At 48.0% G+C, this 27,163-nt stretch overlaps 3 protein-coding genes across 9 annotated transcripts in view; 1 reads left to right on the top strand and 2 right to left on the bottom strand.

Moving 5' to 3' along the window:
• ZSWIM7 (zinc finger SWIM-type containing 7) overlaps positions 1-6,360 on the top strand; it is a 25,029-nt gene extending 18,669 nt beyond the window's left edge. The window contains exon 5 of one of the 2 annotated variants that reach the window (XM_005023129.6): positions 1,581-2,052. In XM_005023129.6, coding sequence (XP_005023186.1) covers positions 1,581-1,784 — 204 coding nt within the window. In that variant the 3' untranslated portion in view covers positions 1,785-2,052. Of the gene's footprint in view, positions 1-1,580 lie in introns of both variants that reach the window. The other variant, XM_072026206.1, reaches the window with a different exon arrangement.
• Positions 1-11,280, bottom strand: part of ADORA2B (adenosine A2b receptor) — an 18,159-nt gene extending 6,879 nt beyond the window's left edge. The window contains exons 1-3 of one of the 3 annotated variants that reach the window (XM_072026205.1): positions 11,055-11,280; positions 9,096-10,681; positions 6,354-7,727 (exon numbers count right to left, since the gene is read on the bottom strand). In XM_072026205.1, coding sequence (XP_071882306.1) covers positions 6,354-6,682 — 329 coding nt within the window. In that variant the 5' untranslated portion in view covers positions 6,683-7,727; positions 9,096-10,681; positions 11,055-11,280. Of the gene's footprint in view, positions 1-6,353; positions 10,682-11,054 lie in introns of all 3 variants that reach the window. The other 2 variants (XM_038166006.2, XM_038166007.2) reach the window with 2 other exon arrangements.
• A 6,156-nt stretch (positions 11,281-17,436) lies between these two features.
• SPECC1 (sperm antigen with calponin homology and coiled-coil domains 1) overlaps positions 17,437-27,163 on the bottom strand; it is a 95,165-nt gene continuing 85,438 nt past the window's right edge. For all 4 annotated transcript variants that reach the window (XM_027472614.3, XM_005023133.6, XM_013103015.5 and 1 more), the window contains 3 exons: positions 24,427-24,543; positions 23,247-23,306; positions 17,437-22,453 (listed from right to left, as the gene is read on the bottom strand). In XM_027472614.3, the coding sequence (XP_027328415.2) occupies positions 22,364-22,453; positions 23,247-23,306; positions 24,427-24,543 (267 nt within the window). In that variant the 3' untranslated portion in view covers positions 17,437-22,363. The remainder of the gene's footprint in view (positions 22,454-23,246; positions 23,307-24,426; positions 24,544-27,163) is intronic.

Below are 27,163 nucleotides of genomic sequence, written 5' to 3' on the forward strand. Positions count from 1 at the left end.
CAGGCAGGCCCTGGCTCCCTCCCCATTTCACCCCATGCCCAGCGTGCCGGATGCAGGGAGCCGAGCAGACGGAGAGCTCGCAGCACTCACCCTCCACAGGTGCTCTGCTACAAACAAGCAGCGATAATTTATAGGTTTCTATTTTAAGGGTGAAGAAAAAAAAAAACACAGACACCTCCATTCACAGGGGGAGAGAGCGGTTCGGCTGCCAAGCATTGTATCCTTGTCATCTCCTCGCAGCTGTACTTTTCATCATGCTCCTTTTTTTTTTTTTCTTCCCTTTTATTTCTTTTCAATGTAAGAACACGAACTGCGCACCCGTGCTGCCGCTCCGTTTGCTCCATGCACAGCCACAGAGCAGACATCGCCTATTAGACGGAATATCCTGGCAGGGCATTAGAAATGAATCACAAATTGCACCTTAGAGAGAGAGAGAGAGAAAGAAGGAAAGGAAGGAAAGGAAGGAAAAGGAAGGAAGGAAGGAAAGAGAAAGAGAGAGAAAGAGAGAGAGAGAGGAAAGAAAGAAAGAAAGAAAGAAAGAAAGAAAGAAAGAAAGAAAGAAAGAAAGAAAGAAAGAAAGAAAGAAAGAAAGAAAGAAAGAAAGAAAGAAAAAGAAAGAAAGAAAGAAAGGCAAAAACAAGAGCTGCGCTGTCTCCCCAGGAAGGAGTTGGCGGCGAGTGAGAAATCTGATTAGTGGCTGCAGCGCGGGCCGAGGAAGCCGGACATCTGCGTGCAGCCACGGCCAGTCGCAGACAAATCGCTTCCTCCCCGCATCTGCCCCCGATGTGCGCATGGGAAGGCAGCAGCAGCCCCCGTGTGCTCCCGGCCTCCTGCCCTTCCTGCCGGGGGCATGGAGCTGGGGGGGGGCGCAGCGAAGGTGAGCTTGGTGGTGCCCACCGGGTGCCCACCGTGCTCCTCCCCCAGCAGGGCACCCCCCTGCGGAGCCCCTGCAGCCCTGGCAGGTCCGCACGAGGTGTAAATGTGATGGGAGAGAGGAAGGTTGCGGCCATCGCCCGGTCCTACATGGCACCTTGTCCCTCCCAGAGCCCGAGCCACGCGGGGCCAGCAGCTCCCGCTGGTCCTGGCTGTGGTGCTCAGCGCCCGGGCGCTTTCCCAGCACCAAACCTCTGCTCACAGAGCACCAAAGGGCACGGGCAGCAGCACAGGCACAGCCCAGGGATGTACTCACGGGTTATATCTGGCTCATGCCAGGCCTGATGTCCTCAGGAGGCTTAGGGGGATAATCCCCTCTCCGGCGGGTGCGAATTCCCTGCATCAAGCCGTGAGAGCAGCTGGGGAAGGGGCAGCTCTGCACAGCTGCGGGCACAGCTGGTGGCACCGACCCTGGCAGCCTGCTGAAGCTGTGCCAAAGCACGGCAGCAGCCTCAGCACCCTCCGAGGGCCAGGGCAGGATGGTCCTAAAAGGCTCAGTTCCGCAGTCTGTGCTCACTGCCACGACAAACTGCAAGCTCATACCAAAAGAGGTCTTAGCTCCACAGCAAAATTCTGCCAGATTTCAAAACCCTCTTTTTTTTCCATTTAAAAATTAACATACTTTTTTTTTTTCTCCTTTTTTACAGGTTGACCTGACCGAACCTAAAAAAAGCCCCGAACCCCAAAGCTCTGAGTTCTGGTTCAGCCCAAGGTCCGTGCCCCGAGCTGACCCCTGGAAGCAGCTGCGTGCTCCTCTCCCCGACATCCCTGCTGCCCCTGCAGAGCTCCCGGGGACAATTAACATCCTGCCGGGATTTTTGCTCCTTGCCAGGGAGGGAAGTGGCCCCTGAGATATGGGAAAAATATAAAAATTTGGGACATACACATTTAGGAAATCGGACTGCTGACACCTAAAAATAACTGCTGCTTCCCGCTTCCAGTTTACGACCCTAAGAGCGATCGGCACCGATGTTTTTGTACGCAGAGAGGCTGCATCCGGAGGCAGCTGCGATGCCCAGCATTAGCCGCTGCCTGCCCCAGCCCCAAACCCCAACGCCTCAAGCACCAAAAACTCCTGAAAGTCGTGGCAGCCTCAGTGCTTAGGCAGACACCAGCCCTGCCCATGGTGCTGGGCACATTTGCTGTGCACTGAGTTTATAAATCGGTGCTAACCTCATGCCGACGGCACTGCTCGGAGCCTCGGGGTCGGGAACCATGTGCGTGAGCCACTCGCAAACATCGGGACACGCGTGTGGGTCCAGACAAAGGGTAGTGCAAGGATTTCCCCTCCAGAAAGGAAACAAAGCGAGGGCAGAAGGCAGAGCGGCTGCAATTCTCTTGCTGAGGCCCAGCTGGCACACAGAAAACGGCAGAGGAAGGCCGAGGCTCTGCAGAGGATTTTCCCTCCTCCCCAGGGCTCCAGCCCTAGTGCCCATGACCGCTCGCCGGTTTGCTTTCTGGGGAACAAGCTGAAGGGAACTGGGGAACAATTCCTGCAGGGCTGCAGCCTTCCCGAGGGGAGCAGCTCGGGGGGAGCTGGGCTGCTGCAGCGGCAGACACAGGGCGCCCACGATCAAGGCGAGGATGCCCCAGCAGCAGGAGGCGAGGTGAGGGCAGAGGGCACCCAGCACGATGTTGGGCAGGGGTTTTTGCTCTGCTTTGGCACTCCAAGTACAGATACTGCCCCGTCTCGCCCCAATTCCTTACCCATTTGTTCCAGGCTCCTACCCCTACCTCCAACAATGAGCCATGCCAAAGGATTTTGGTCGATGTGAATAGAAGGGAACGGTTTTATTCCACCTACAAATCTTCTTTGGCTCACAGTGGCGGGGCTGTGGGGTGAAATCCAGCCCTGGAGAACGCTGCAGAGCAAAATCTTAGCCCCGCTCCCGTGCCAGATGCTCTGCAGGGTGGATTTGCTGCTGCTGAGACTCCGCTGCCTGGCCCCGATACTCTGCTCGCAGCAAGCGCGGCGGGGAAGGGAGCATTTGCTAGGGGGCTGAGGTGGGAGCAGAGAGCTATTTATATTTATATTTATATTTATATTTATATTTATATTTATATTTATATTTATATTTATATTTATATTTATATTTATATTTATATTTATATTTATTTCTAAAGTGCCTATCACCATACTGATAAACACTCTCTGGAACCACTCTGATGGCAGGGGTAAGAACGGGAGATGGCCTGTTGGTACCTCGGCACTTCTGTTTCCAACCAAATAAAAATAAAAAACAAGCAAGACTTTTGCCCCAGGACGGGTGCTGTGTGCCCACTGCGGCACTGACGGGTGCAGGGCAGCAAGGTGTGGGCAGGATGAGGCCAGGAGCTTTTGTCCTGGAGCCAGGAAGGGGCCGGGAGCCGCAGGCACGGGCTGGACCTGGGCAGGAGGTTTTGCCCCAGCAAATAGTAAATTTGTCAAACCCAAACCCAAACAAACAAGCGAGTTTCAAGGGACAGAAAGAATTCACAACTTCGTGGCCAAATTCAGCAAATATTTTTAGCCAGGCAAGGGAGGGTTCCAAAACACCACTTGGAGATTTTGTTCAATTTTTGTTGTGCTCTTCTCTAGCCGGGGACTCGCCAGCTCCTTCCCAGCCAGGATGCCTCCGTTTCGAAAAGCAGCAGCTGCAGGAAGGGTTAAGCAGCTCAGCAGCAACCTGCCAGGCTGCTCAGGATCGCTGAAGCCTCCAAACCTCGCTGCTTCGATTTGACTGAAACAATTTGCCTCTTCCCCCGTGGGATTTTTGGGTTCAGCCACAGAACTGAAAAATCCATTATTAGCCTGGCTGCAGTGCAAACTGCTGCACAGCCTGCGGGCCTGCCCTGCCCGTGTGCTTAAATAGCCCTTAAATAACGCCAAATAATATGGCAGGCTCCATCCTCAGTGTCCCCACACGGATTTCCAGCAGGAGCCATGGTGCATGGGACTCAGGCTGCAGGCTGGGCACAAATCATTAAATGCTTGGTGCCGTGCGGCCCGTTACTGGTCTCTGCACTGGTCTCCAGGAGGAATTTTTTAGTGCGAAAGAAACTTTTCCTACGGCCATCACTCCCACAGCCCAAGTCTCCCTCTGAGGGCAGCAGTGGGGCCGGATCCTGCCCACAGCACAGGCAGTGCTGGGACAGGCCGGGCACGGGGCTGCTGCTGAGACTGCCCCAAAAACCCCAGGCTGGAAAACCCGAGCGTGGCAGAGAAGTGTTTCGCCAGCAGAGTTTTATAACATCCTCCCCCCAGCCTTCTCTGTCCTCTTTTGATGCTGGCTGTACAAACGAGAAGCCTTTCGGTGCCAGTCCCTAAACCTCCTGCTGCTGAAGCAATGCCCTGTCCCGGCCTTTCCAAGAGGTTTTCCTTGCTGGTCACCCCAGGAGCAACGAAACGCGCCTCGGTGCCAAGGTGAAGCTTAATCCAAACCTCACACCTCGGAGCAGGCTTGGATGGGAGTCCTGGATGGCGATTTACAGCCGAAGAGCTGGATGTGTCTGGCTAGGAGGCAGTCACAGGAATATATATAGATGCACAGAGCAGATGTCCGTGCCAAGGGAATACAGGATTTAGCCAAAGATGGGGCGAAAAAACAGCGCTGGGAAAGTATCTGAGCAAGGAAAACCCCCTGGGGCTTCATCCCACGCAGGTGCACGGATTGACCTAGCAGAAAGTCCAGCAAACCTGCTCGAAAGCCGTGTTAAAAGAGTGGAGGAAACACTTGCTGCTTTGTCGGTTGTCAAACTACTTCCCCTCTGTGTACCTTCGAGCGATCCCTCAAGGCGCCCTGACCTGCCGCTCTCATACCGATTCCAGGGGAGCACAAACCCCGCTCGCAGGGCTCCGCTGCCTCAGCCGAGCCCTGCAAAAAGCGTTTGTGGTACAAAGGGGGAGAGTCACAGCTAAAAGCCCGAGCCCAACACCGTGCCGGCGATGGGTGGTGGGATTAAACTGAGAATTAAAAAATCCAAACTGCTCTGGAGCTGCTGCTGAGCCGCTGGACCCCATCCCGAGAAAGCCCCAGAGCACACAAATGGAGCAGGCAGCGGGGAATTATCCGAGCTGTTGCCGGTGGCTGGGAAGGGTTTATAGGACAGCAGCCACTTGGATATTGCCTGCCACAGGGCTCAGCCCCGCTCCCCATCCTGAGGAATTCCCAGGTCCCACGACGCTCGCCCCGCTCAGCACCGCGCGTTTCCATTCCCTGGCTATCGCCTGCCCGGTGCCTGAGCAACATCTGCCCAATGCATGGGACTTACACCGTGCCGGAATAGGGTGAGCGGGTGGGGTTTTTAAGTCGTTTTAGGAAGAATTTATTGCTTATGCAAGGAGACGCCACGGCCAAGCAGAACCTGGTGAAGCTGCAGCCGCCGTGGTTCAGCTGGGGTCCCTGCCCTGTGCCCCCCCAGACCCCGCTTGTGGCCGCTCCCCGCAGCACCGTGAGTCCCCCCAGGGGCTCCATCGATGCCCAGTTCCCGGGGAGGGACATCAGAGGCAGGAGGAGAGCAGATTAACAGATTCAGGTCATTTGTAATGCAAAACCTGGGGGTTTGCTGCACTTAGGGAAGCTGCTGCACCTACTCGCTGTTAAAGTGCCTGTAAAATAAATTTAACGCATTCATCCCAGCGTCCCGTGAATTAGAAGAAAGGCAGCGAAATTTTTGGATGAAAAGTTGAACTGTGAACTTGTGCAAACCGAGGTGTGAATCCTTTCTCCTTCCCTCTCCTCCGGTCACTGTGTATGCACAGAGCTGACACCTGACATTTACCTAGGTACGCACCCGCTCGTGGCACGCACTCAGAAGGAAAAGGTGTGCACACAAATACAGCACTTGTAAATGCAAAAAAACGCGTTTTCAGTCCATTGATTAAATCTATAAACTAGAGGACAGCCTAGTCAGGCTCTTCTCTGAGTCAAAAACCTGAGTTATGCCCGATGTCACATTAAAGCCCCTTTAAGATGACTTTCAGCCTCCCTGAAAGTATCACAGCCTGAGCTCGGCGGGACAAGGGCTCTCACAGAACAGCCTGCACAACCCTTTCTCTCGTGGGCTGGGAAGTAGAAGGAGTGGTTGCTCTTGTATTCAATTACCCGGGAGATGCCCTGAGCCCCAGTAATGGGGCTGTATAAATACCTACATAGATTAGCTCGACCTGTCCCAGGCTCACTCCTGCATCCCCGCATAGCCTCCGCAGGAAGCCACTGACCCTCCCAAGACAAATAGCCTCAAGACACTGAGCTCCCAAGTAGGTCTTTAAGCAAGAGGCAGGACGCTGGGAACCTGATCCCAGTCGTGCAGTGAGTACAAAATTGCTGATATTTTCACCATCACCACCTTCAAACATCACAGCACTGCTAGAGACGGGATGTTACAGGGAAAGGCATGGCCCCGGCGGACAGGGGACGGGGCTGCGTCGTATCTCTTACCTCAGAGGGATCTTGATGGCCAGGTACCTGTCGATGGCCACCGCCAGCAAGCTGAAGATGGAGCTTTGGGTCAGCACCAGCACAAAGCAGGCGAAGAAGAGGCAGCTGTGAAAATCCACCTGGAAGCCGATGCTGATGGTGATGGCGAAGGGGATGGCCAGCAAGCCCACGGCGATATCGGCCACGGCCAACGACACCAGGAAATAGTTGGTGGCGTTCTTCAACGTGCTGTTGATGGCCACGGCCCAGCACACGAGCACGTTGCCGGCGATGGACAGCACGGCGATGATGAGCTCCAGCACGATGTAGGTGGTTTGCAGAGTGTCCATGGCGAGGAGCCGCGACCCTTCACCGCCACGAGCTGCTCGCCCCGGGGCTCGCGGCTACCAAGAGGCCACGGGGCAGCGCTTCCCGCAGAGAACCACCCATCGGGGGCCTCCCCGCAGCCTCCCCCTGGGTCCCGGGGGGCCGGAGGGGCGCGGCGAGCCCCGGTCCGCAGCCCCCCGCCGCCGCCCGCAGCGCCCGACCCCGGGGGCGCATCCGCGGGCTCCGGGAGCTCCTCGGGGACGCGCTCAGCGCCCGACCGCCCCCGAAGCCGCCCCCATCGGCGGGGACGGGGCTTGGACGGCACCGAGCGGACGGGAGCGGCCCCCGCTGCCCGCCGGGGGATGCTCCGCAGCCCGGCCGCTCCGCGCGGCGAGCGCCGGCTTTTTGTGCCCATGGGGAGAGCGGGGCGGGGAGTGCGCGGAGCGGCCGCGATTGGACGGGGAGGGCCGGTCCCGGTGCCCGCAACCCCCCCCGCAAACCTTCCCCGGTCCCCCGACCCCTCCCCGAGATCCCCGTCCCGCTTTTGGGGTTCAGAGAGCGGCGAACGCGGAGCCGGCCCCGGCCCCCGGCGAGGGTTGGGGATTGCCACAGAGAGTTGGGACACCGCCGGGAGGGGGGTGGGGGATTGCCACACCGAGAAAAGTCCCCCCCCGTACCGGCCCACGAAAGCAAAGCGGCTGTTTCATAAAATCCTGACGGCCGCCCGTGGCCCCACGTAACGTTTCCTGGCGTAACGAGATGGCAAAACGCCGTGGGTCAGCACGAGCTGGCTGCTAGCCACGGGGCTAGCGTGGTCAGGGTTAGCTCCACGGGGTCTGGGAAGAATTAAAAACCTGCTGCAGGCACTAAAAAAGGAGGTTCTGCAGCAGGCGATCTTCAAACCAGCAGTGAATGTGGAAATAAATTATAATTCAATAGCTACTTACCTTTTGGTCACACCTTCCGTGCGTTATATTGTGTTCACCATCCAAAGCCGAGCAGATCAGAGGCTGAGCATCACAGAGGTTTTTGTGGCATCCAGCAGTGCTAAATAATCCAGGACAGAAACTGGAAAATATCCCAGACAGGCATGCTAACAATCCCCCCTTCCTGTAGCAAACAGAACGTAAAAGAAACTGCTGTTGCTTTTCAGAACAAACTTTGAATTAAAAACCCGTGCAAGGGAAAGCTTTCTGGGGATCCAAACCTAAACAGAGCAAAAACACGTGGGAAAAAAATGATTTATAAATGCTTTTTGTGGACCTGGAGTAAACAGAAACACTCCCAAGGATTAGAAATGCTTTGGATCAGGCTGATTTGAGGGCAGGCTGCTGGTGTGTACTGAGTGAAGCCATTTTCTCCAGGGTGGGCAGCTCAGCAGCAGAATGCTTCAGGACGGCTGGGATGTTCAAGGAAAGCCACGTCGGTGGCACGTTTGATTTGATAGAAACATACAGCAAGGTTCCCTTCGCTCCCCTTTGGTAAAAGGATCTGCCTTTGGGGGTGTTGCTGCCCCTTGCCCCCCCACCTGAACACTTCACACCCTGCAAGCTGCCCGCAGGGCAGGGACCACCTCGCACCGCAGCACCCAGGGCAGCACACGCTGCGCTGCCTCCAGCCCCGGTGCCTGCCCGGTGCCGCACGGGGAGGCAGCGGCGGAGCCCCGGGGCTGCTGCTCCTGCCTTCTCAGCCCTGCCTGGATCCTCGACTTGCCTGCACTGGTTTGGTTTATTTATTATTTTGGGATGAGCGGAGCTCCCCTCGCGCAGAGCCTGTTAGGATTGTGCAAGTGAAGGTAAACAATGATGGAAAGGCACTTTTTACCCCAAAGCAACAGATTTAAATCAGGGTTTTTACACATTGTTTTCCTAGGTCTATAACATGTGCCAACAGAAGCCTTTTGCTGCTTTATGGCACTTCGGTGAGAAGTGAATGAACTTTGCAGAGGATACGTTTCATTAGGGAAGAATCTGCTGTTGTGATCATGGAAATAGTTTTTACAGGCTGAGCCCGTGGAAATTTTGGTTTATCAAGTCAGACACGAGCAGAGAAACAATCTGTTTCAGCTTTTGATGAATAGCTCATTCTGGACAAGGTCTGTCTCTGAGACAGGCAGTAAGGCACAGCGAACTCTATGGATTTTGCATTATGCTGAGATTCATGGCTCTGCAAAGCACAGGCACCTCTGCCAAGGTCCGGTGGTTTATTTTGGCATTAACTGAAGCAGCTGAACTCATTCCGAATCCAATTTAGCTGCCAGTGTAGGCAAGGAGCAGTGTGCTCGCTCTGCTCTACCATGCGTGGTTAAAACCTGCCGGCAGTTAGAGCAGGACGAGCCCGGTCCCAGGTCCCAGCAAGAGATATGGAGCCTCCGGACCCTGCCCTCTGGCTGTGTTCTTTGAGCCCTGCTTTAATTTGTGTGCCATTAAACATCACCTGGATGTGCCGGCCTTGTAAAGCAATCATCGGGGCAGGCATTGTGAAACTCTGCAGTCCCCGTGGCTCTGTGGATGCTGAGTCCCGAGGTGACAACGTGCATGGCTGTATTCTGCCGGCTGTAAACCAGCAAGGACGTCACGCGCTCAGCAAGGTAAATATAGCCCAAAGCAGCTCATGGAATCCATTCAAGAAGTGGAGCACAATAATAACACGGCAACAGGTCACCGGCGCACTGTTTGGTGCGAAGATGTCACATACGGTGACAAATGAGTCATCATTACTATTCTTTTCCGGGTTTTTATGTTACGCTAGGGATTTGCCGCTCAGCACTCTTGGAGGAAACAACACCAGCCCCGACCAGCTTCTTTCAAGTGTAAGGACTCATCTGGCTCCTTTGTTCGGAGGGAAACAGATTTAAACAGCTCCCACGTGGTGGACAGCGATACGGTGGGGGGCAGGATCGGCACCCTGGCGCGGCCGTAGCCCGCAGCTCTGCTTTGGCAGAAGCCCTCCAACCTCGTACGTGCTGTTCCTCTGTCGCTGCAGTCCCTGGGGGAACAGAGCTGCCGCTTTGGAGGCAGTGCGCTTCCTGCAGCCCTCTGTGATCTTTTGTGTGAGGCCTCTCTGCCTCTGCGCAGGCTCAGGCTTCTCTGGGACTTCCCCGGCCAGCTCTGCCTTGACACCTTTGGTTGTCAGCCACAAAGAAGCAGTGAGAGGCACCTCCTACCCCCGGCACACACCAAGCCAGGCCCAGCCAGCTCTCGGGGCCAGGCTGCAGCTGCCACGAGATGCTCCTGAGCCACTAAGGGCCGAGATGCTCTCACTGGTCCTGCAGCCAGTTCTCTATTCCTGCAGACCTTGGCACCTTCAGCACAATCCTCCCAGCATGTCTCTCCCCAGCAGGCCCTTCCCTTTCTAACCTCTTCTCACTGCTCGTCTCCTCGGTGAGGGCTGTCGGCTGCAGGAAGGACGAGCGATGGCAGGGCTTTGCAGGGCAGGTGTGAGGAGCTGGCCCAAGAACCCGCTCCTGTGCGTCTGTGGCTGCCTCTGCTAGGGCACCAGACCTCAGCCCCAACGCGCTAAATAGGAGCCACTGGCCTGGCAGAACTAGCACAGCCTGGGGAACTGAATCCCCATTACTGCTCAAGTCCTCACTAGCACATCTGAGCTGTTTTGCAGGACAAGACAGAGCTTGTCCTGAACCTGACTCCACGAAAGGGTTCCCAAGACACAACACAACCTGCAAACCATGCAGCAGGTACAAAAGCCCTCTTCAAAGTGGTGCTTGCGATGATGGTCGAAGGGAGCACGATTTTTGAGGCCAATTTGGTATGCAGGCAGGTGAAAGAAGTACCCAGTGCTGCTGGAATATTCATGGTCTGCATCCCATGCTGAGCATTAGCATGTCAAAGATTGCAGGCAGCTCTGCAGTAAACATCTGTGCAGGTGAGTGGTGCAAGGCAGGGTTTGTGGCTGCATTGCTGGAGGCATTTTTCTGGAAGAGCCGGGGAAAGGAAAGCAGAGAGTGAAATTCCAGAGAAAACTGCTTCCGTACTGAAGACTTCACCAAATCCAAAAAATGCCTGGAAAACAAAACAGAAAAATTATGGTAAGGTCATAAACTGCAGATCAACAAACTTGGATTTTCCTAGTCCTGGGGTCACTGCCAGACAAGAAATGTTTAGCATGGTGCCTAAACCAGCTGCAAGAACTCATCTTGTAACAATGCAGGTGTGTGAATTCTTTATGCGTTGTGGGTTCTATCTTACACCTTTCATTAGAAAATAAAAAACCACCGCAGGACTGAAAAAAAAACAAAAACTATAAACAGCAGTGAAATTAAAAAAGATTTTGGCTGAATGGAGGGCAAGGCAACGATGATAGCAGTTTAAAGAAATTTTTCATGCATCTCTGATTTTACTTACTAACCACCCTCTATGATGAAAAGCCAAGTACCTCTTCCAGCAGGATCTTTACAGGAAAGCTGCAGCCAGACTGCACGAAGCCACGTGGGGCTCAGCCCTGTCCGGGTCTGGTGAGCGCAGGGGCTGGCTGGTGGAGCAGGTAGAGCTGATTTCCCCAGAGAAATCAATAGGAAGTGGCGGTGTGTTTCCAGGCCAACACCAGGAGTGGAAAGCCCGAGGTGAAGCCAGACAGGGCAGCGACACCGCTTGCAAGCCAAACACCCTGCGATTGCTTCATTCACAGCTAGAGCGGCTTCCTGGGCAGAACCTTCACAACTTCATGCCCCTAAGAAAACAGGCTTGCTAAACGTCTGTTCCACAAGTGTGACTCAGAAGTTCACTCCCCATCAACGCTTCTCAGCAGCAATAAGGAGAAGTGATTCTGTGCCCTGCCAGATCCTGACAGGGCAGAGAAACGCGCTGTTACGCAAAAATGGGATGCTTTGAGTTCCAAATCATAGTACCGTTAAGAGCAAGGAGACTTGAACTGGTTGCAATGCAACTGTTCTGAATGCAGACATTTCTCTGTGCAAGATGGAGCCAAGAAATGTAAATATCCGTTATTACTGCTATTACGATTATCTCCAGCTTTCAGAGGACAGCTACAGCACACTGAGAAGGCCATGGTATCCCAGGTCCCAGCTGGAGCTTGGGGCATCTTTGCCCCCTAATTCCTAGCCTCATTTTGTAGGCAGACCCATGCAGGCCACTAAGGGGTTAAAGGGCAGCTGAGCTCCTACAAAAGCTGCAGAATACACCCAAAAAAAAACAGGTCAGGCGCTGCAGAGGAAGGTGTCAGCCTTCCTGCCCCACTGTCTCCACACTCAGCTTCCGCCAAGCACTGCATTTGCACTCCAAGGCTGTTTGAACCCAAGTGTCATTATTCCAGCCCCCGTTGAACTTCTCCATCACAAAGAAAAGCGAATGTTCCGGAACCTGCCTGCTGCCCAGCCCAGGAAGGTGACACATGGAACACCAGCTTCTTTCAGAGACCAGCACCCAGAAACCTCACTGCCTATCGGCTCCATCCAGTTTTGTCCATTCTCTGTAAGTAGTGGCAGCAGTGCTGTGTAAACCTGCTGCTGGCCACCTTTAAAACCCGAGGACTTACTGGGTGGGGTTTCCATCCTTGCCACTTTTTCAGACCCTCCCTGGTTTAGCTGCCAGGAGCCTTAATCCCGGATGAAGGGAAGAACCTGGACCACACTGACTGGTGGCGTGTAATTTATGACTGATGTTATGAGTCCCTTTGCAAGCTTCAGGCTGAACTCTTCCTGCCCAGAATGGCTCTCCAGGGCCTTGGCAGCACAACTGCTCTCAAGGGCCGAGCTCTGCTATGATAGCGCTCTGCTATTCAGGCACGTCGGGTTGTGTGAGCCAAATCCCAGTAGCTGCCTTACAAATAAGCAACAGATTATGCTCATGGCTTTCACTTTTTTCCGGGGCAGGAGGGCATATGCTGAAGCCCGGATTTCTGTGGGTTCCTGCAAAAAGCAGCACTGGGCAGCAGTGTCCCTACAGAGCCTCCTCCCTGGGGGATGATTTCTGCCGGGTCCTGCTACCTGCAGGTCATGCTAGCAATTGTCACATTGCAATTGTGGTGGAATTACCGTAGGTTCCTCTGTGCTGGGCTGTTTGCTGTGGTTTCCATTTTGGTAAGGAAAACAACAGGCATTTTATGTACAACTGAAACACCAATTTGCTTGAAATAGACTGAAATACACATACCTGAGAAGGCCAAGCAGAGCGATGTGTGCTGCTGGTCCTCTGGCTCCCCAGGAGGCTGACCCCGCCGGGAGCATGGTCGATGTGTCCCGCAGGACCACCAACCCCAGCAGTTGTTGCCTTCTGTGATTAGAGTGCAGGAGCAGCTTACACTCAGAGAGAAAGGATGAGCTGTCTGAGAAGATAAAAACTACAGCACACCAAGGTGGAGCAAGGGTAGTGGCAAAACGGAGCTTTGCACTGAAGGCATACAGCTGTCTGTGCAGAGCAGGGTAGGAAAGGCACTTGCTCCCATTTTAATTCTCTAATCTTGTTACTTTCTCTTTAACCTGCTTAAACTCGCGATGTGTGGGTAAGGATGAAACCTCGGTCATTGCTATGTACTTAAGAAGGGACGGAAGTTCATATTCTAGAAATGTGAATAATGTTTACCCACACTGGCATTTTACAGCTTTCGTTTCCCTCCTGCTGTGCTCAATAAAAGACGCTGCTTGTCCCTCCCGTCTGACTGCCAGCATTTCTGGGTGACATTTACTTCAGGGTCCTGCCACCCACACTTTGTGCCGGTCGTTTTTCAGCACCAAATAATGCAAAGCTGTACCTATGAGACTGGAGCCACCTGGTTCCAACCCTTGAAGCCCACCAACACCCCTCATGGAAGACTTCTCATGCTATTTGCATTGCTTATGTTTCTCTCACCTATTTATGGCTCGGATCTCTCAAGGACATGGATAACCAGGACAACTTCTCAGCTAGTGCTCACCTGCTCTGCCTTCCTGCTCAAGCATCTCTACTTCTATTGCAGCCTAAAAAGAGGGCAGATACAGAGTAATTATTCTATATCCACACCAAGAAGATGCAGTGGGACACTTAACCTGACTCTAGGAGCTGGTCACTATAGGGGCCAGGAAGGAACTGCTTCCTGTGTACTGCAGCTCACTTCTCATTTCCTTTCTCCCCAGCTACACGCTCCTTACAAAGCCAAAGAGAGAGCATGGCTGTTCTGAACTGTAGCACTGCTGAAACTCCTGCTTTTCCAGAAACGTTTCTGGTGACGGGCTCTGGACAGCAAGGTGTCTCTGAAGATTTTGAGGCCCATCGTCTCAGGGAAACAGAATGGCTACTCCAAGAAAACAGGCAGGATGGTTCAGGGGCTGTACCAGAACCACGGGCTGAGGTCCTGTCCATTTAGCCAGCAGGAGCCTGGGAATCTTGGGTAAAATTCACATTATTAATGTCTAAGAGAGACATGAAAGGATTGGCTCGGAGGCAAGGGAGACTGAAAAATATGCCAATAAGCTTTTTCTAAAACCAAGAGTTTCCTTTTCATCACATTTCACGGCACCACAAATGGGTTCACAAAGGTTCAGACCCTGTTTGTGAGTAGCACACCTGCCTCAGTTCCCATGGGAGGTCTCTGAGCAGTTGGGAAATGCAAACCAAGGCTCCCAGTGCCCATGACAGGCTTTAGACTTTAAACTGAGTGCGCTATCTTCAGCTTCAGATATAGATCAGATCATAGCATTTCGCTTTCATCTGCCTCTGCCAGGGGCTGCAGCTGGATACAAACCTCAGTCTGCTGGAAGCCAGGCTTGGAGCAGGTCTGTGTGTTTGCAGCGAGGTGCAGGTGCACGGCACCGTGGTGACACAAACAAACCCAGACTGCTCCATCTCACAGATGAACACACACCAGTCAGGAAGGGAATTTTTCCTTCCACCCCAGTCACAGCTCTCTAAGCTCTAGGAGACACTTGGCAGCGAAACCAAACTTAGCAGCAGAGCAGTCCTAAATCTTGTCAGCTCACCCCATCTACAACCAGCCACAAACAATCCTGGGAAAACATTGGCCTGAACTCTCGTTTTCAGTCTCTTGCTGAACCACTTGCAAACATAGCAGCATGGATTACTCACTGACATTCTCCACAGAGAATCCGGCTTTTTCCAACAAATAAATCAAAGCAACTGGAGAACGTTGTGAAAGGAGCTGAGGCAGCAGAGCATCTAACAGCTTACTTCAGTGACAGAAGCACCAAGTCTGGCAGTAAAGACAGCAGGGCTTCAGCATCAATTGCTCCTACACAGGATCTATTTGCTGCAAGATAACAAGGGATTTGCAGACATTAATGCCTGCCATTTAATACGTAGCTGAATATAGTAAATTCTGACAAAAATAAGAACTGTCTTACATCCTCATCTTACGCCCTCTCCAGCTGAAGATCCTGGACTGTTGATTTTTGCTGGATTCCCAGCCTATGCTTACCTGGCAAAGGCACTGGCACCAGTTTAGTTGACCTGTTGAAGTCAAGTGACAGGGTGTTGTCTCCATTTTAACATAAATATTATTTGTGTGTGTTTTTTTGTTTTAAGCTTTGAGACACAATCTGTAATTGCACGATTTTGTGTTCTGTAGCATTTCCAGTTCAAGTATGTAATATGGCAACGGATTTTTAAAAAGCCAAAAAATAGAGGTAGCTTGCTTGATCCCTTGCTTAAAAACAAAGCAAACATGAGCTAAAGTGGCCGCAGTAATATATACTTGCTACCCATTGGTATCTCCAAACTGTACAAAGAATGGATTAACTGACAAGAAGTTATCAGGTTTGTATCTCTTTATAGACAGAGAATTGAACTGAGGCTCATTACGTGGTTGCATTTTTTGCTCACTGGTGTGTAATGCAGGATTTCTGCCTTTCCACATCCCAGGACTTAAATCCATGCCCATCAAAAAATTATTGGCTAATAGACACGAAGGATAATATCCCACCAGCACATTTAACAGTTTGACTTACAAAACAAGCAAGCAAACAAAAAATTGACCCTAAACCCCTCGCTTATTGCAGTTACTGTAACATGCAGACAGAAATTGCTAACTTTACATAAAATGGAAAGGGGGAAGTCAGCCATACACAGCTTTGAATCACTGGTCACCCAGCCCATGAATGCAAATGTTCAGAGTCCTGCTCTTTACACATTAAGCACAATACGAGTCTGCATTCCTGGTGATGTGGAGATTTCCAGAGAGCAAGACGGGGCTGGTTCTGAGAACTCCTTTGCAAAAGATGACTGAGGTGTGAAGACTGGGTCTGGTGCTTTCTAAGTGAGCTACGGCAAGTCTTCAAAATCAAGCGTAGTGGCAGCTTGAAAAAAACTAGGAACGCTAGCTTGCCATTTCATGTGATCATACTGCGTCCTGGAGGTAAAGCTGTCCAAAGTAAAACAAATCAGAACAATATTGCTTTCCCTGTGACATTGCCACAAGGATGGACCAGGCCAGCATTAAAAATTCAGGGCTGAAACATGATATTTAGGTGGGGAAAGGCAAAGTAGTTTGGATTATGTAAATGGGAACTTCCCACAAGGTTTCATCTACACAGCTGGGCACAAATGTACCTGAGAGGCTGGAAGAGATTTAAATGCCCAACCGTATCTTTTATTTTCTCATTTTCTTTGCTAATTCAACAATTTCCTTTTTCTAATATTGTCACCACCATCATGAGATAAAAAGCAGCTTCTGTGAGAAGTATGCTGGAATTGGAATGTACTGGACATAGCTTTATCTGTTTCCCAAGTGAATTACATACATTCTGAGGCACTTCAGACATGTTTGTAACAAACCAGATCCCAGCATCTCTGAAGGCTCATAGATTGGATATGGGCTGCAACACAGCATCCATGGTGCTGAACTCCTCAGCAGTAAGGCAGACCTCCACAGCCCTCTTTGTTTGTGCAGGCTGGAAAAAGGAATTTTATCCAGGGAGACAGTCTAGAATTCAGGAAGCCCTCCTTTACTTCGTGGTGAATGTTTACAATAAATGTCATCATGAGCATCGTTGCTTGGCATTCCAGTTCTGACAGAAAGTCATTATTTTTGCCCTTTTTCCCCATAACTCAGCCCTACCTGAAGTTCCAAAACAAGCTTCCTTTTCCCTCCCTGTGTCACTAGCCAGATGGTGATGTTTGATCTGCAAGACGCGGCTTCCTTTCAAAAGATCAGCAACTGCTAAGTCCTCTCTGTTGTGGAAAAAGAATAGCGACAGGTCTGGTCACTGGCATGCCAGTAGGATTTGTCTCACGTTTGTATCATTTGTTTCACAGATGAGCAGAGGAATGCATCTTTCCAGCACTATGCACAAACTTAGCATCACCTCTAACATCCTGTCACTACCTACCAGGTGGAGGGTACTTTGCAAGCTGTAACTCATTTTGCCTCCTAACTTACTGGTGATGTACATTTATACTTATTCCAGTCACGAGGCCTTGTTTCCACTCTTTGACTACTTCTTTCTTAATCCTCTAGTCATTTAAGAGCTCCTACTGCAGAAACATGCTGGCGTCTCCTGTATCCTTCCTTGCCTTTGCAGTAGGATGGTTTCCTACTGTGTCGTCAATATGGTTTGTTTCAGAAACTGACACTCCTTTATCCCCAAGACAATCTTCTGAAAGGCATCCAAATGCATCTGTTACTGAAAAAAAAATGGAAATTGATGTATTTATGAAAAGAAGATTCTGACAAAATTTTCTCTGCTACCAGTGTAGGAGAAACAATGAACCACGAGGACCTTTTAAAACCTCTCCTGGGAGTCCTGCTTCCCAGCAGTCTGCGGAAGAATCGGCTTTGCATGTAGACATTTGAACCATTACGGCAAACATCAGAAACAGAAAAAGATTTATTAGAAATATTACACAGATTTTTGCATCATACATTTTAATAATGTTAATCTTTAAATATTAGCATGTCCAAATTTGGCAATGCCTAGTATATACATTCTAATGTGCTCTTTGTATAAATTAGATTACGATGTAACATCTGTATCCAATAGAGAAAGCTAAAAGAACTTGACAGTTTAGAGATGGTTATCCTATATGACAAACTCGAGCCTGGACCAATAATCAATAAAAACATTGTGTCCAGCCCTGCCCCACGGATCTTGGCACACGTGCAAGTTAAAAATGTAGAGACCGTCAGTTGTGAAAAATGTTAACTGTGGTTAAGTTATAAGCTTGATTCTACACCACATTGGTGGGTGAGTCTAAATGGCACTGGAGTTGATAAAAAAACATCTAGTCTAGCAGAAGTTATTGCTGGGTTTAAAAATATGTCTTAATGCTCAGTGCCCTGAGTCTTTTTAGGCAAAAGCCCTCTTCTGATAGGAAAATGCATAACCTCATCCCATACAGACTCTGCATCTGATCAGATACCCAAGGCACAGCTTTGCAAGCAGCTGGCCCTGTCAGATACTTCCTGCTGGAAGACCTGGTACCCTAAGCAGAGGAAGATGAGGGAGGTACAAACAACCTACAACCGGATGAGCCAACGCTCTCGTTTTCATTGCCAAGGAAGTGAGACAGAAAAGTCAGCGAAGCCAAAAGTGAGATTTTGAAGAGCTGCAGGTCAGGAATCACACGGGGCAGATGCAATCACTCTGCCAGCGTGCACCTATTTGGTTTGGACAGAAAACTTGCACGTACTGTTTGCACATATAAAACAAGAACAATCACACAGAAAACCTGAAAAAAAAAATTAATTATGAAAACCTGCCAAAACTCAAGGAAGAGAATGTGCTTCACAGAGAAGAAACTGGAGAATCTGCATAAGTCAGAAATCAGTCTGCTTCGTACGGCAGCACAGGAGAAACAGGGAAGTCTTTGGTTCCTGTGCATTTTCTTGAATATCACAGGCACAGGAGGGCAAACCTGGTAAAGGCAGCAAGCTGTGTGCTCTCTTCCCTCCTCATCTTCCACGCTCCATCCCAGGCTGCCCTCTTAGGAGAAACGCCACTTGAGATGACAATCGGCAAGGACTCTCAAGCTGAAACCCTACAGACATCCGCATCTGTTGCTGTCCACAAAGGCACAGGCATATATTTCCCATATGTGCCCCCTCTCCTCACACACTGGACTTTCACTCCATTCAGTTTCACTGCATACTTTCAGGAACAGCTCATCAGCCTTTCTAGAAAACCTTCTCAGAGAGCTGACTCTGGGCTCGCTTCTCAACTCCCCTGTACCTTCCCAAGCCACGAAATACTTCACACCTTCCATGAACCACCAGAAATCCTGGGAGTCAGATCATCCTCTTTTCATACTTCTAATTTTCTTCCCTCTCTAGCAGCTCTAGTACAGCAGCTACACGATGCAATACCCCTCCTTGGAACTTCACTGAAATCCTCATCTTAAACATTCTTCTCACGTGCTCAACCCAAACCAGCTTCATGGTTTCTTGCAGTCTGATGGACTACCCAAGCACATACACACAGGGGTGTGCAGGTATGTTTTCGAGTCAGGGTGTATTTAGGGAGCACATGGTGAAGAGATTTAATCTGCCTGCATCAAGGAAAGATCCATTACTCCTACAAGGCAAGCTGTCAGTAACGCTACACATCATACTATCCACATATCATCACATATTCCAATCTAGCACATTTTCAGAGGATTCTTAAAACTTCTATGAAGATCATTCCTATACACTGTAGCTTATCTTAATTAACAAGCTGTTTAATATCAAAGTCAGCTAGAACTTCCAGTTTGCAGTTCCAGTTGGAGATGTCTAACAAGGGCCTGCAGACACTCGATATTTTCTGAAAACCAGGCTGGTGTGCAGCATCTTGCACGGGACAAATTCTTATTCAAATTTTTAGGCAGCATCAAAAACCAACACTTATTTCTGAAAATCTGGGTCTAGAAATGTAACTGTGCGAGATTCAAAGGGAAGTAGAAATATGCAATATAGCAACAGCGAAATGAACAAATAAACACAGTCCTTCATCTCAAAAAATAACCTGGAAGAGCATCTCAACCTCAAATCATCAGCATTTCAAAGTGAGATGCTTTCAGTTTTGAACACTGGAAAGTAACACTGAGCAACTGGTGAAACAGAGTAGCTTTGTTCCTACTGACAGAGAACAACTTGTTCTAACTCCCAGGTAAGTAAGATTATTTTAAAGAATATACCATTAGAATTGGGTAGAATTAATGTTTGGACTATGCTATTGGGGGTATGAGAAAAGCTGCAAGGAGACGACAGGAACAGTGCTTTGCAAAATTGATTTAAAAATCAAAAGCTGCTAGATCGAGTGGTGGAATGGTTTGCAAAGCTAAAATAAGTCTTGGAGAAACAGATGAGAATAGATGCCAGAGCAGTGCTTGAAGCAAACGCAACTGACATATTAGATAAGGTATGTACACAGTGTACATCTGGACAGGCATCGGGAACACAGGCATTTCCAGCAACAAAGGGTTAAGGTTATATTTCTTTTTTAGATCATGTGGAGCCCTCTGACTTTGAAATGTTTTCCAGGCTCTGGGAATGAAAACAGTTTTTCTCATCTCTCCAAGTGTCCAATCCAAAGCCCACTGAGGAATATGGAATTTTGTGTTGACTTCACCACGCTTTGAACTAGAGCCCGTTGGAGAATTAGGATCTCTGCCAACGGATACCTCAAGGGAAAAGAGCCTGCTGCATCCACAAGGCAAAGGAGCTGTGCAGTGTGGCTCCCTTCCTAAATGAACTCTGCTTAGCAACTATTTTTCTGTTCCCTCTTATCACATAATGGGAAACTTGTATTTGAGAACACTTAGAGCAACGCATCCTATGTTCTCTAGGGATGCCAGAGTGTACACCAAAAATTACTGGGGCCTTAATTTAATCTAGGAAGCATTCTCTTGCAACAAAATAAATCTGGCCAGCATTTACAACTGCTTTCTCAAAGTATAGGATGACACCAAAGAGCGCAAGAGCACTGTAAGTGCATGCCATTTTTTATCACATGGACTCTCAAAAGATTGGAATCAGACCTTCCTGGCGTGGTGGGTTAGAATAAATGTCAGACTCAGGAGCAAGGGATGCTGTTCTCCTTCTGTGAAACAGGCATACGTTGTATTCCTCCAGCTTCCTTCCTGTTCAAGGCACTCACTGACCTTGGCTGCTGTCATCTATCCCCTAGTTCTCTGTTTTGCTGTGAGAAAACCAAAGTTTGAAATAGGTCGTTTACTAATTAAATGGTATAGAACAAAAAAAAACAAATAATACCCCCCCACCAAAGTACTATGGGAAAGCCAGAGGCTGAGATCAGCCATCTGCAAAGCCCCAGAAAACCTGAAACAAATTTCCTCTGCGAAATCACCTGTTTCTATTTCATTAGCTTTTCTGTTTCTGTGTCTAAGAGCAGTAAGCACATGCTATTATTTTCTTCTTCAAGATCCCTAGCTGCCTATGATTAACTTCCACAATGCATTCAGTCAGGGTCCCAGGGCTAAACATGCTAACTAAACTCCTTTCTTCTGCGAACATAATCTAAAGCTGCTAGGCAGCCTTCTACAAGATCCTGTACAGCATCCTCTCTAAGACCTGCTCCTAGAACAAATTAAGCAGTCTGCTCGATCTTGCTCCCACTGGAGACACAGAAAATTTAACTTCATGGGGTGAAATAAGAGAAATGTTCTAATGTAAATTTAACAGTATCTTTCAGACATTTAACTAACAGTATTATTGAGCTGAAAACCTCTTCTCTGGCGCCTTGGAGATTTCCATGATGCAGCGAGAGGAACACAGTACTACATGGCAGCTTGCGGAGTGAAGTTTCAGCTGTCATTGTTCCCAATACAGCACTGTGTTCCTTTACAGGGTAACACCACTTCTAAAAGTTTAACACAGGAGAGAAGTTACTCCACAAAATATGAACTGAGATGTCACTGTATTGCTCAGAGAGGCACCACCTGATTACTGGCACCTTGTAGAACTAAAGCTAGTCACTTACGTTTGCAATATTCCTATGGTAAGTGTCTGTATGGCCAGCTGGGTAATAAGGCTCTGGCTTCCTTTACCAGTGGAGCTATAGTAATGAAACTGCAGTAATAATGCTATTTTTCTCTGAGATTACTTCGGTTTGATCTGAAATGGAGTCCCAGCACCTAACTTGTTCTTCTAGAGTTCTCTCACTAACTGGTGGTTGAACACAGCGTGGTTTCCAAGTTACAAATGACTGTGGTATTATCCTGCTGGATACGCTACGGCAAGCAACCTAGCAGACTCACTCGGACAGATGTGTGAGAAGAACTCAGGTTAAGGTTTTACACACACACACGCTTGTCATGATGTCTTATAAAATATACGGAGGAAAAAAACACCACATATTTGGGATGAGTTAAACATATTTTGGCAAGAAGAGCAGTTTTGTGAGCTTTTGTATTAACTTCCCAGCTTTTCTTGAGTGCCAGCATAGTCCACATTGACTTAAAACCATTTTGTGGCAGGTCTCCTGTTGGTAGAGCCTGGTTTGAGGCAAACATTGTTTAGCACATGGAATCCTCTTCAGAAATAACTCAGGCCTCTTTGAAAACATCTTGCAATTTTCATGTGGGAATAAAATCGCAGATGAATTTGGTTTGTATAGATGGACAATGGTTATTTATTTGGTTGTAGTCCCAGATGTAATCAAAATTATGGAAAAGCTTTCTTTCAAACTAAGAGCTTAGGTTGGTTGTGGAAGAGGAGCAAGGGGATTTTTAAAGTGATCGAGTGCATCTGTGGCATTCTTTGTTCTCTTCCCCACTTCTGTCCACCTCTTGCTGTGTGTCTCAGGTCTCAAAGTACTTGTAAATCTGGGCGACGTACTGCATCACGCTCTGCCAGTCTGGCCGGTCTGTGTACATCATCTCACTGAGCTCCTGCATAGGACAAATTGTCGAGATTTAGTCAGGCACCACGACTGCATCACTTGGTCTTCTGAGCAGCTGTGGTTATTGAACACTGCTACTTCCACACCAGAGCATCTTAAAACCACATACAATACAGAGGCCCACAGGAGCAATCTACTGGCCTACTGCAATTGTAAAACTCATGCCAAAGAACAAACATGAGTTAAACGACCATATGTAGTGTACATCCTGAAAAGACCTCTTCCATCTGTAATCAAAGATTAATTTTCTATGTAATTTCATTTTATTTAAATTACTGCTTCTTTGCATGTCTTTGGTTCTGTAATTTAGCTCATGAACCCTGTAATATTTCCTCCTTCATATTAATCTTATATTTCTTGCCATACTGTCGATTTCAGCAAATGTTTTTTAAACAGCTTAACAAGAAAATTATCCTTCTGTTTCTTAAAACACTAAAACAAAAGGAAAAAAAAAAAGATCTAACAGGCAGATATAGGGCTCTGCCCATGAAAACAGGAGTCATCTTCTAGAATAAGCTTCCGAGGGGAAGACATAATCGATACTGTCATTTCAATACCAGATGATCTCCAGAGGTTACTTCAAATTATATCAATTTTATGATTCTACAAATTTAATCTGCTGGAAATTCTCAGAACAGTGCGAAGTTTCAGAGATGATGGTGCAGCCTTCCCTAGGACCACATGAACATTTCAAGGCAATTTGACTGACTGGACACGTGACAACAAAGGTTTTGGAATGGTGCAGGCAGCAATTCCTCCCTTGTTTATCATATGTTACTCACCAGGCTGGGTTTGATGCCTACACTTTCAGCAGCTTGAAATGCTAACAGCAGATTCCTCTTCTGTAAAAATAAAACAAAATTTCAAAAAGGTTATCAAATTTTGATTCCTGAATCCTATCTTGCATCTGGCTAATCAAGGAGTTTAAATAAGCAGGTGTATTTCAAAACTGAAGAACACTAGATTCTGTATTTTCACATAGACAAACAGCTAGATCTAGGTCCCAGGTTAAGAAAAGCTAGGAACATGAGGTGCAATAAATCTTCTGCCCAACTAAAGCTCAGGGTTCTAAGCGTGTTTTGTCAAAGTTCACAAACTCTTTTCAGAATTATTTCCTTAAGAAGCTGCCAAACTCTAAATATTTTTTTTTTTCTGTGACTATGGCATTCCCCCATTTTTTTCTTTTTTTTTTCTATGTATTAGTGAGGTATACTTACAAAGAACCTCTTTGTCCTTGAACAGCTCATCCACTTTTCCCAAGCTACAGTCCTGCTTTTCACAAATAGGTTCTTGTGAAATGAACTAAATGGGGCAAAAACCCACAACCACTCTGAGCTTGTCTTTATCACGAGTGAGAGGTGCTAACTAATATATGAGGCATTCCTATACATAGCATAACACAGCATTCCCATACACGGCATAATTAATATTGTAATAGACACTAGCTGTCTGAAGTAAAACCAGTAAATAGTTTTCACCTGTTTGTGAGGTTCTTAGTAACCTACCTGAATGTACTGACATGGTTTGACTTTTCTGTCCAAGTAGTTCAATAAATGACCTGTCTACCAAGTGAACCAGCACTTGAATTTGTGCTGCCTACCTCAAAAAGAAATGCAAGGCAGATCTAAAATCATCACAAAATTAAACTGATTAAGTTTGATTGGTAAGCCATTGGTTGTCATACATTGAAACTGAAACCTGACTGAAGAACCTGTAGCATCAATATAGACAGTGAGTCAAGTCTTTCACTACTCCTCTGCCTGGTTTCCTTCCCTTTTAATCCAGTCTGCTTGCTGAGTTCTTAAAAGGCACTCGCCTCCTCCTGTTATTTCCACCTTTTTATTCTGAATGAATCAATACCAAGATCTTGCAGCACTGCATCTGTACCACATGCTCATCAAAATGGATAATGTTCACTGTGAATTCCACAGGTTGTTCAGGAAAAGGTATACTGAAACTTACTTTATCCTGGCTGTTGAGCTCCTGGTAAGGAATATGTGCAGGCAAATACGTGTGCAGCAGAGCACAGAAGGCGAGCCCATCACTCCAGCTGCTGCTGAAGTTGGTAATATCAATATTCTGAAAGAGGAAAACACAAACCACAGTCCTGAATAGTGATACACGACAAAAAAAACAAAACAAAAACAAAAAGCACAAACCTGCAAACACCAGTTTTTATGCAATCATGGAATGAAAACTCAGGAGTATTAAAGGAACATAGGTTTATATTTTCCATTCTCCCCTTCTTTTCATGGCAAGTAAAAAGACACCAAGTAGTATGGAAAGTTTCAAAATCCTGGACAAGGGATTATTAAGAAGTCAAATGTTTTTCACACTAGGCCCCAAACGGGGAGATGCTCTCCAATGCCTTCTAGATGGTGAGAAACACATGTGCAACACATGCTGCACCTGCAGTTTTCCTTTGCTGGCAAGAGAAAGGATTTTATCTGCTCCCTTTCAATCACAGCACAGCAGAAATACAATTCTTCCAGCACTTAGAACAAAGCAATTGATACTTAAAAATGGTATTTTCTAATCATTTCCATGCTGCCTTGTCTTAGCACGTCTGAGGGATGGACTTGCAGAACAATGTAGTAGTGTAATCTGCTTCAAGTGCCATCCAGACGTGGGCCTGGGCAACCTGCTCTAGGTATCCCTGCTCGAGCACATGGGTAGGACCAGATGACCTCCAGAGGTCCTTTCGGATGGCTCCAGGACACGACCGCACCGTCCCTCGTGCTGTGGCAGGGATGGAGCTGCCATCACACCCCTTGTTAGCTGTACCTTCAGGGTGCTGCATTTCAGCTCTCCCTCTGCCACTTAACCTCCTTTATTTAGCTATTTTCCAGTTTCTTTCAAGATTCCCCAAAAGCTTTTGCTGCATCTGGTACCAAATCTCATGCAGGCGCACTAAAAGCCAGTCAGGAAGTGTTTCAGCACATGCTCTTCACTCATGCCTCATTGACTGGTTGTCCAATGTGGACTTTGTCCAGCCAGCCAGGATCTCAGATTAGTAATAAATGTCTACAATAAAATAGGACTCAAACTGAAAGAGTACAGAATATTTCAGGGTAAAATATTCTGGCTGTAATAAACTGACAAATGTAATGAGGTTAGAAATCAGGCCACGAGCAGGGGTCATTGGTGCACTGTGCTAGCACCACCCTGTATTTTAGGCTCTAAAAATCCGTCAGTGGAGATAAAAGTACTTGAATACCAGCACAAGAAAAAAATATTTTACTCTGAATACCATCTTGGCCTGAGCCATAAATTTGCACAAGGAAGTCACGTTTCAGATTAAAAAAGTGACTTACTGTTTATCAATATCCAGCTAGTGAGAAAGAATTGACAGCCACATCACCGAAGTGTTGAATTTACTGAGGGCAATAAATTTTAACAGCAAATCGCCTATCAGCAAATGCCAATATTCTGATTTTATACCGTATAATAAAAATGAAAATGGAGGAGTTTTAACTCGCTCTGCCAAAGGCCATAGAGGCAGGAACAAATAAATAAAAAGATATCAGGTTTGTGTGGGAACGTTACATCCCATCCTCATTTTCGTGATGCTATGATGAGACATGGCATACAAAACTGCTCCACCCTACAGTACTTCACCAGCCCACCATCAGCTTGATAATTTTACACATCCTTGTGGTCTTAACTATACCTAAAACCTCTCTCCTCTTCCCATGTAACAATACCTAGAGAAGTGCTAAAATCAGCAGTAAAATGAGAACGAGGTCCAAAAATCCTCATGTCTCCAACAGCATTGTCCAGCCAGTTATCTTCAGTAATTCTTGGATCTGTGTCTTACAAACAAGCAAGAGAACAAAGATCGGGTTCTGCTGACAACATTTAAACCACGGATGAAATCTACAGCAAAGCGGTATGGGAAAATGAACACAAATCTGAATTTTTGTCCTAAATGAAAAGCCAAAATAAATGTAAATGCAGAGTCAAAATGAGTATCTGAAGGCTCAGCTCAGCTGTTCAGTTAATACACACTTAGGCATAACCAAAAGTACCTAGTTGCCGTTCTCACATCCAAAAAGCATCAGTGAGTTGTGTTTTTTCCCCTATACAAACATATTTCCATTTCATACATGCCCCTCTGCCATTCCACCTTCGATTCTGTGTTAACTACTTTTCATTTTGGGATATAAGGATATGGCAAATGAAAAGTGATCTTTGGTGTTTGGCTACACTGAAGCTTTATTTGCAATACCCCCCCACTACACCACACTGAGAGGCATTAACTCAAACGATTTCTCAGATCATCACTGGCTCCACTGAAGCTATTAAAAAAAGGAAAACAATTTAGGGAACAAACACCTTGGAAACTATTCACTACTCCTGATTATTTTGGCAGCGGAACCCATCCCAGTGTCTGCCACACCTCTCTACTCCTCAGCACACAACCCATGGATATGCTAGAGCTATTTGTGTACATGGCGGTTGTTAATGTACACTTCCAAACTGCAGGATGGAGAGCCTGGTGATTTCTTTCTCACTCCGTGTGAAATCCTACAGCAGAAATCCTACTCCAAGCTCTGAAAAAACGCACGTGGCTTCTCATGATAGACCTAAAAGTTAAACCTTGTAGGACAGCACATGTTAGGAAGAAGATGCAACATCACAGCGTGTACAGAATGAATGGAGGAAGAAACAGGAAAACGGAACGGGTGCTACAGATTGA

Source organism: Anas platyrhynchos, chromosome 20 (assembly GCF_047663525.1).
Source record: "Anas platyrhynchos isolate ZD024472 breed Pekin duck chromosome 20, IASCAAS_PekinDuck_T2T, whole genome shotgun sequence".
NCBI classification, from domain to species: domain Eukaryota; kingdom Metazoa; phylum Chordata; class Aves; order Anseriformes; family Anatidae; genus Anas; species Anas platyrhynchos.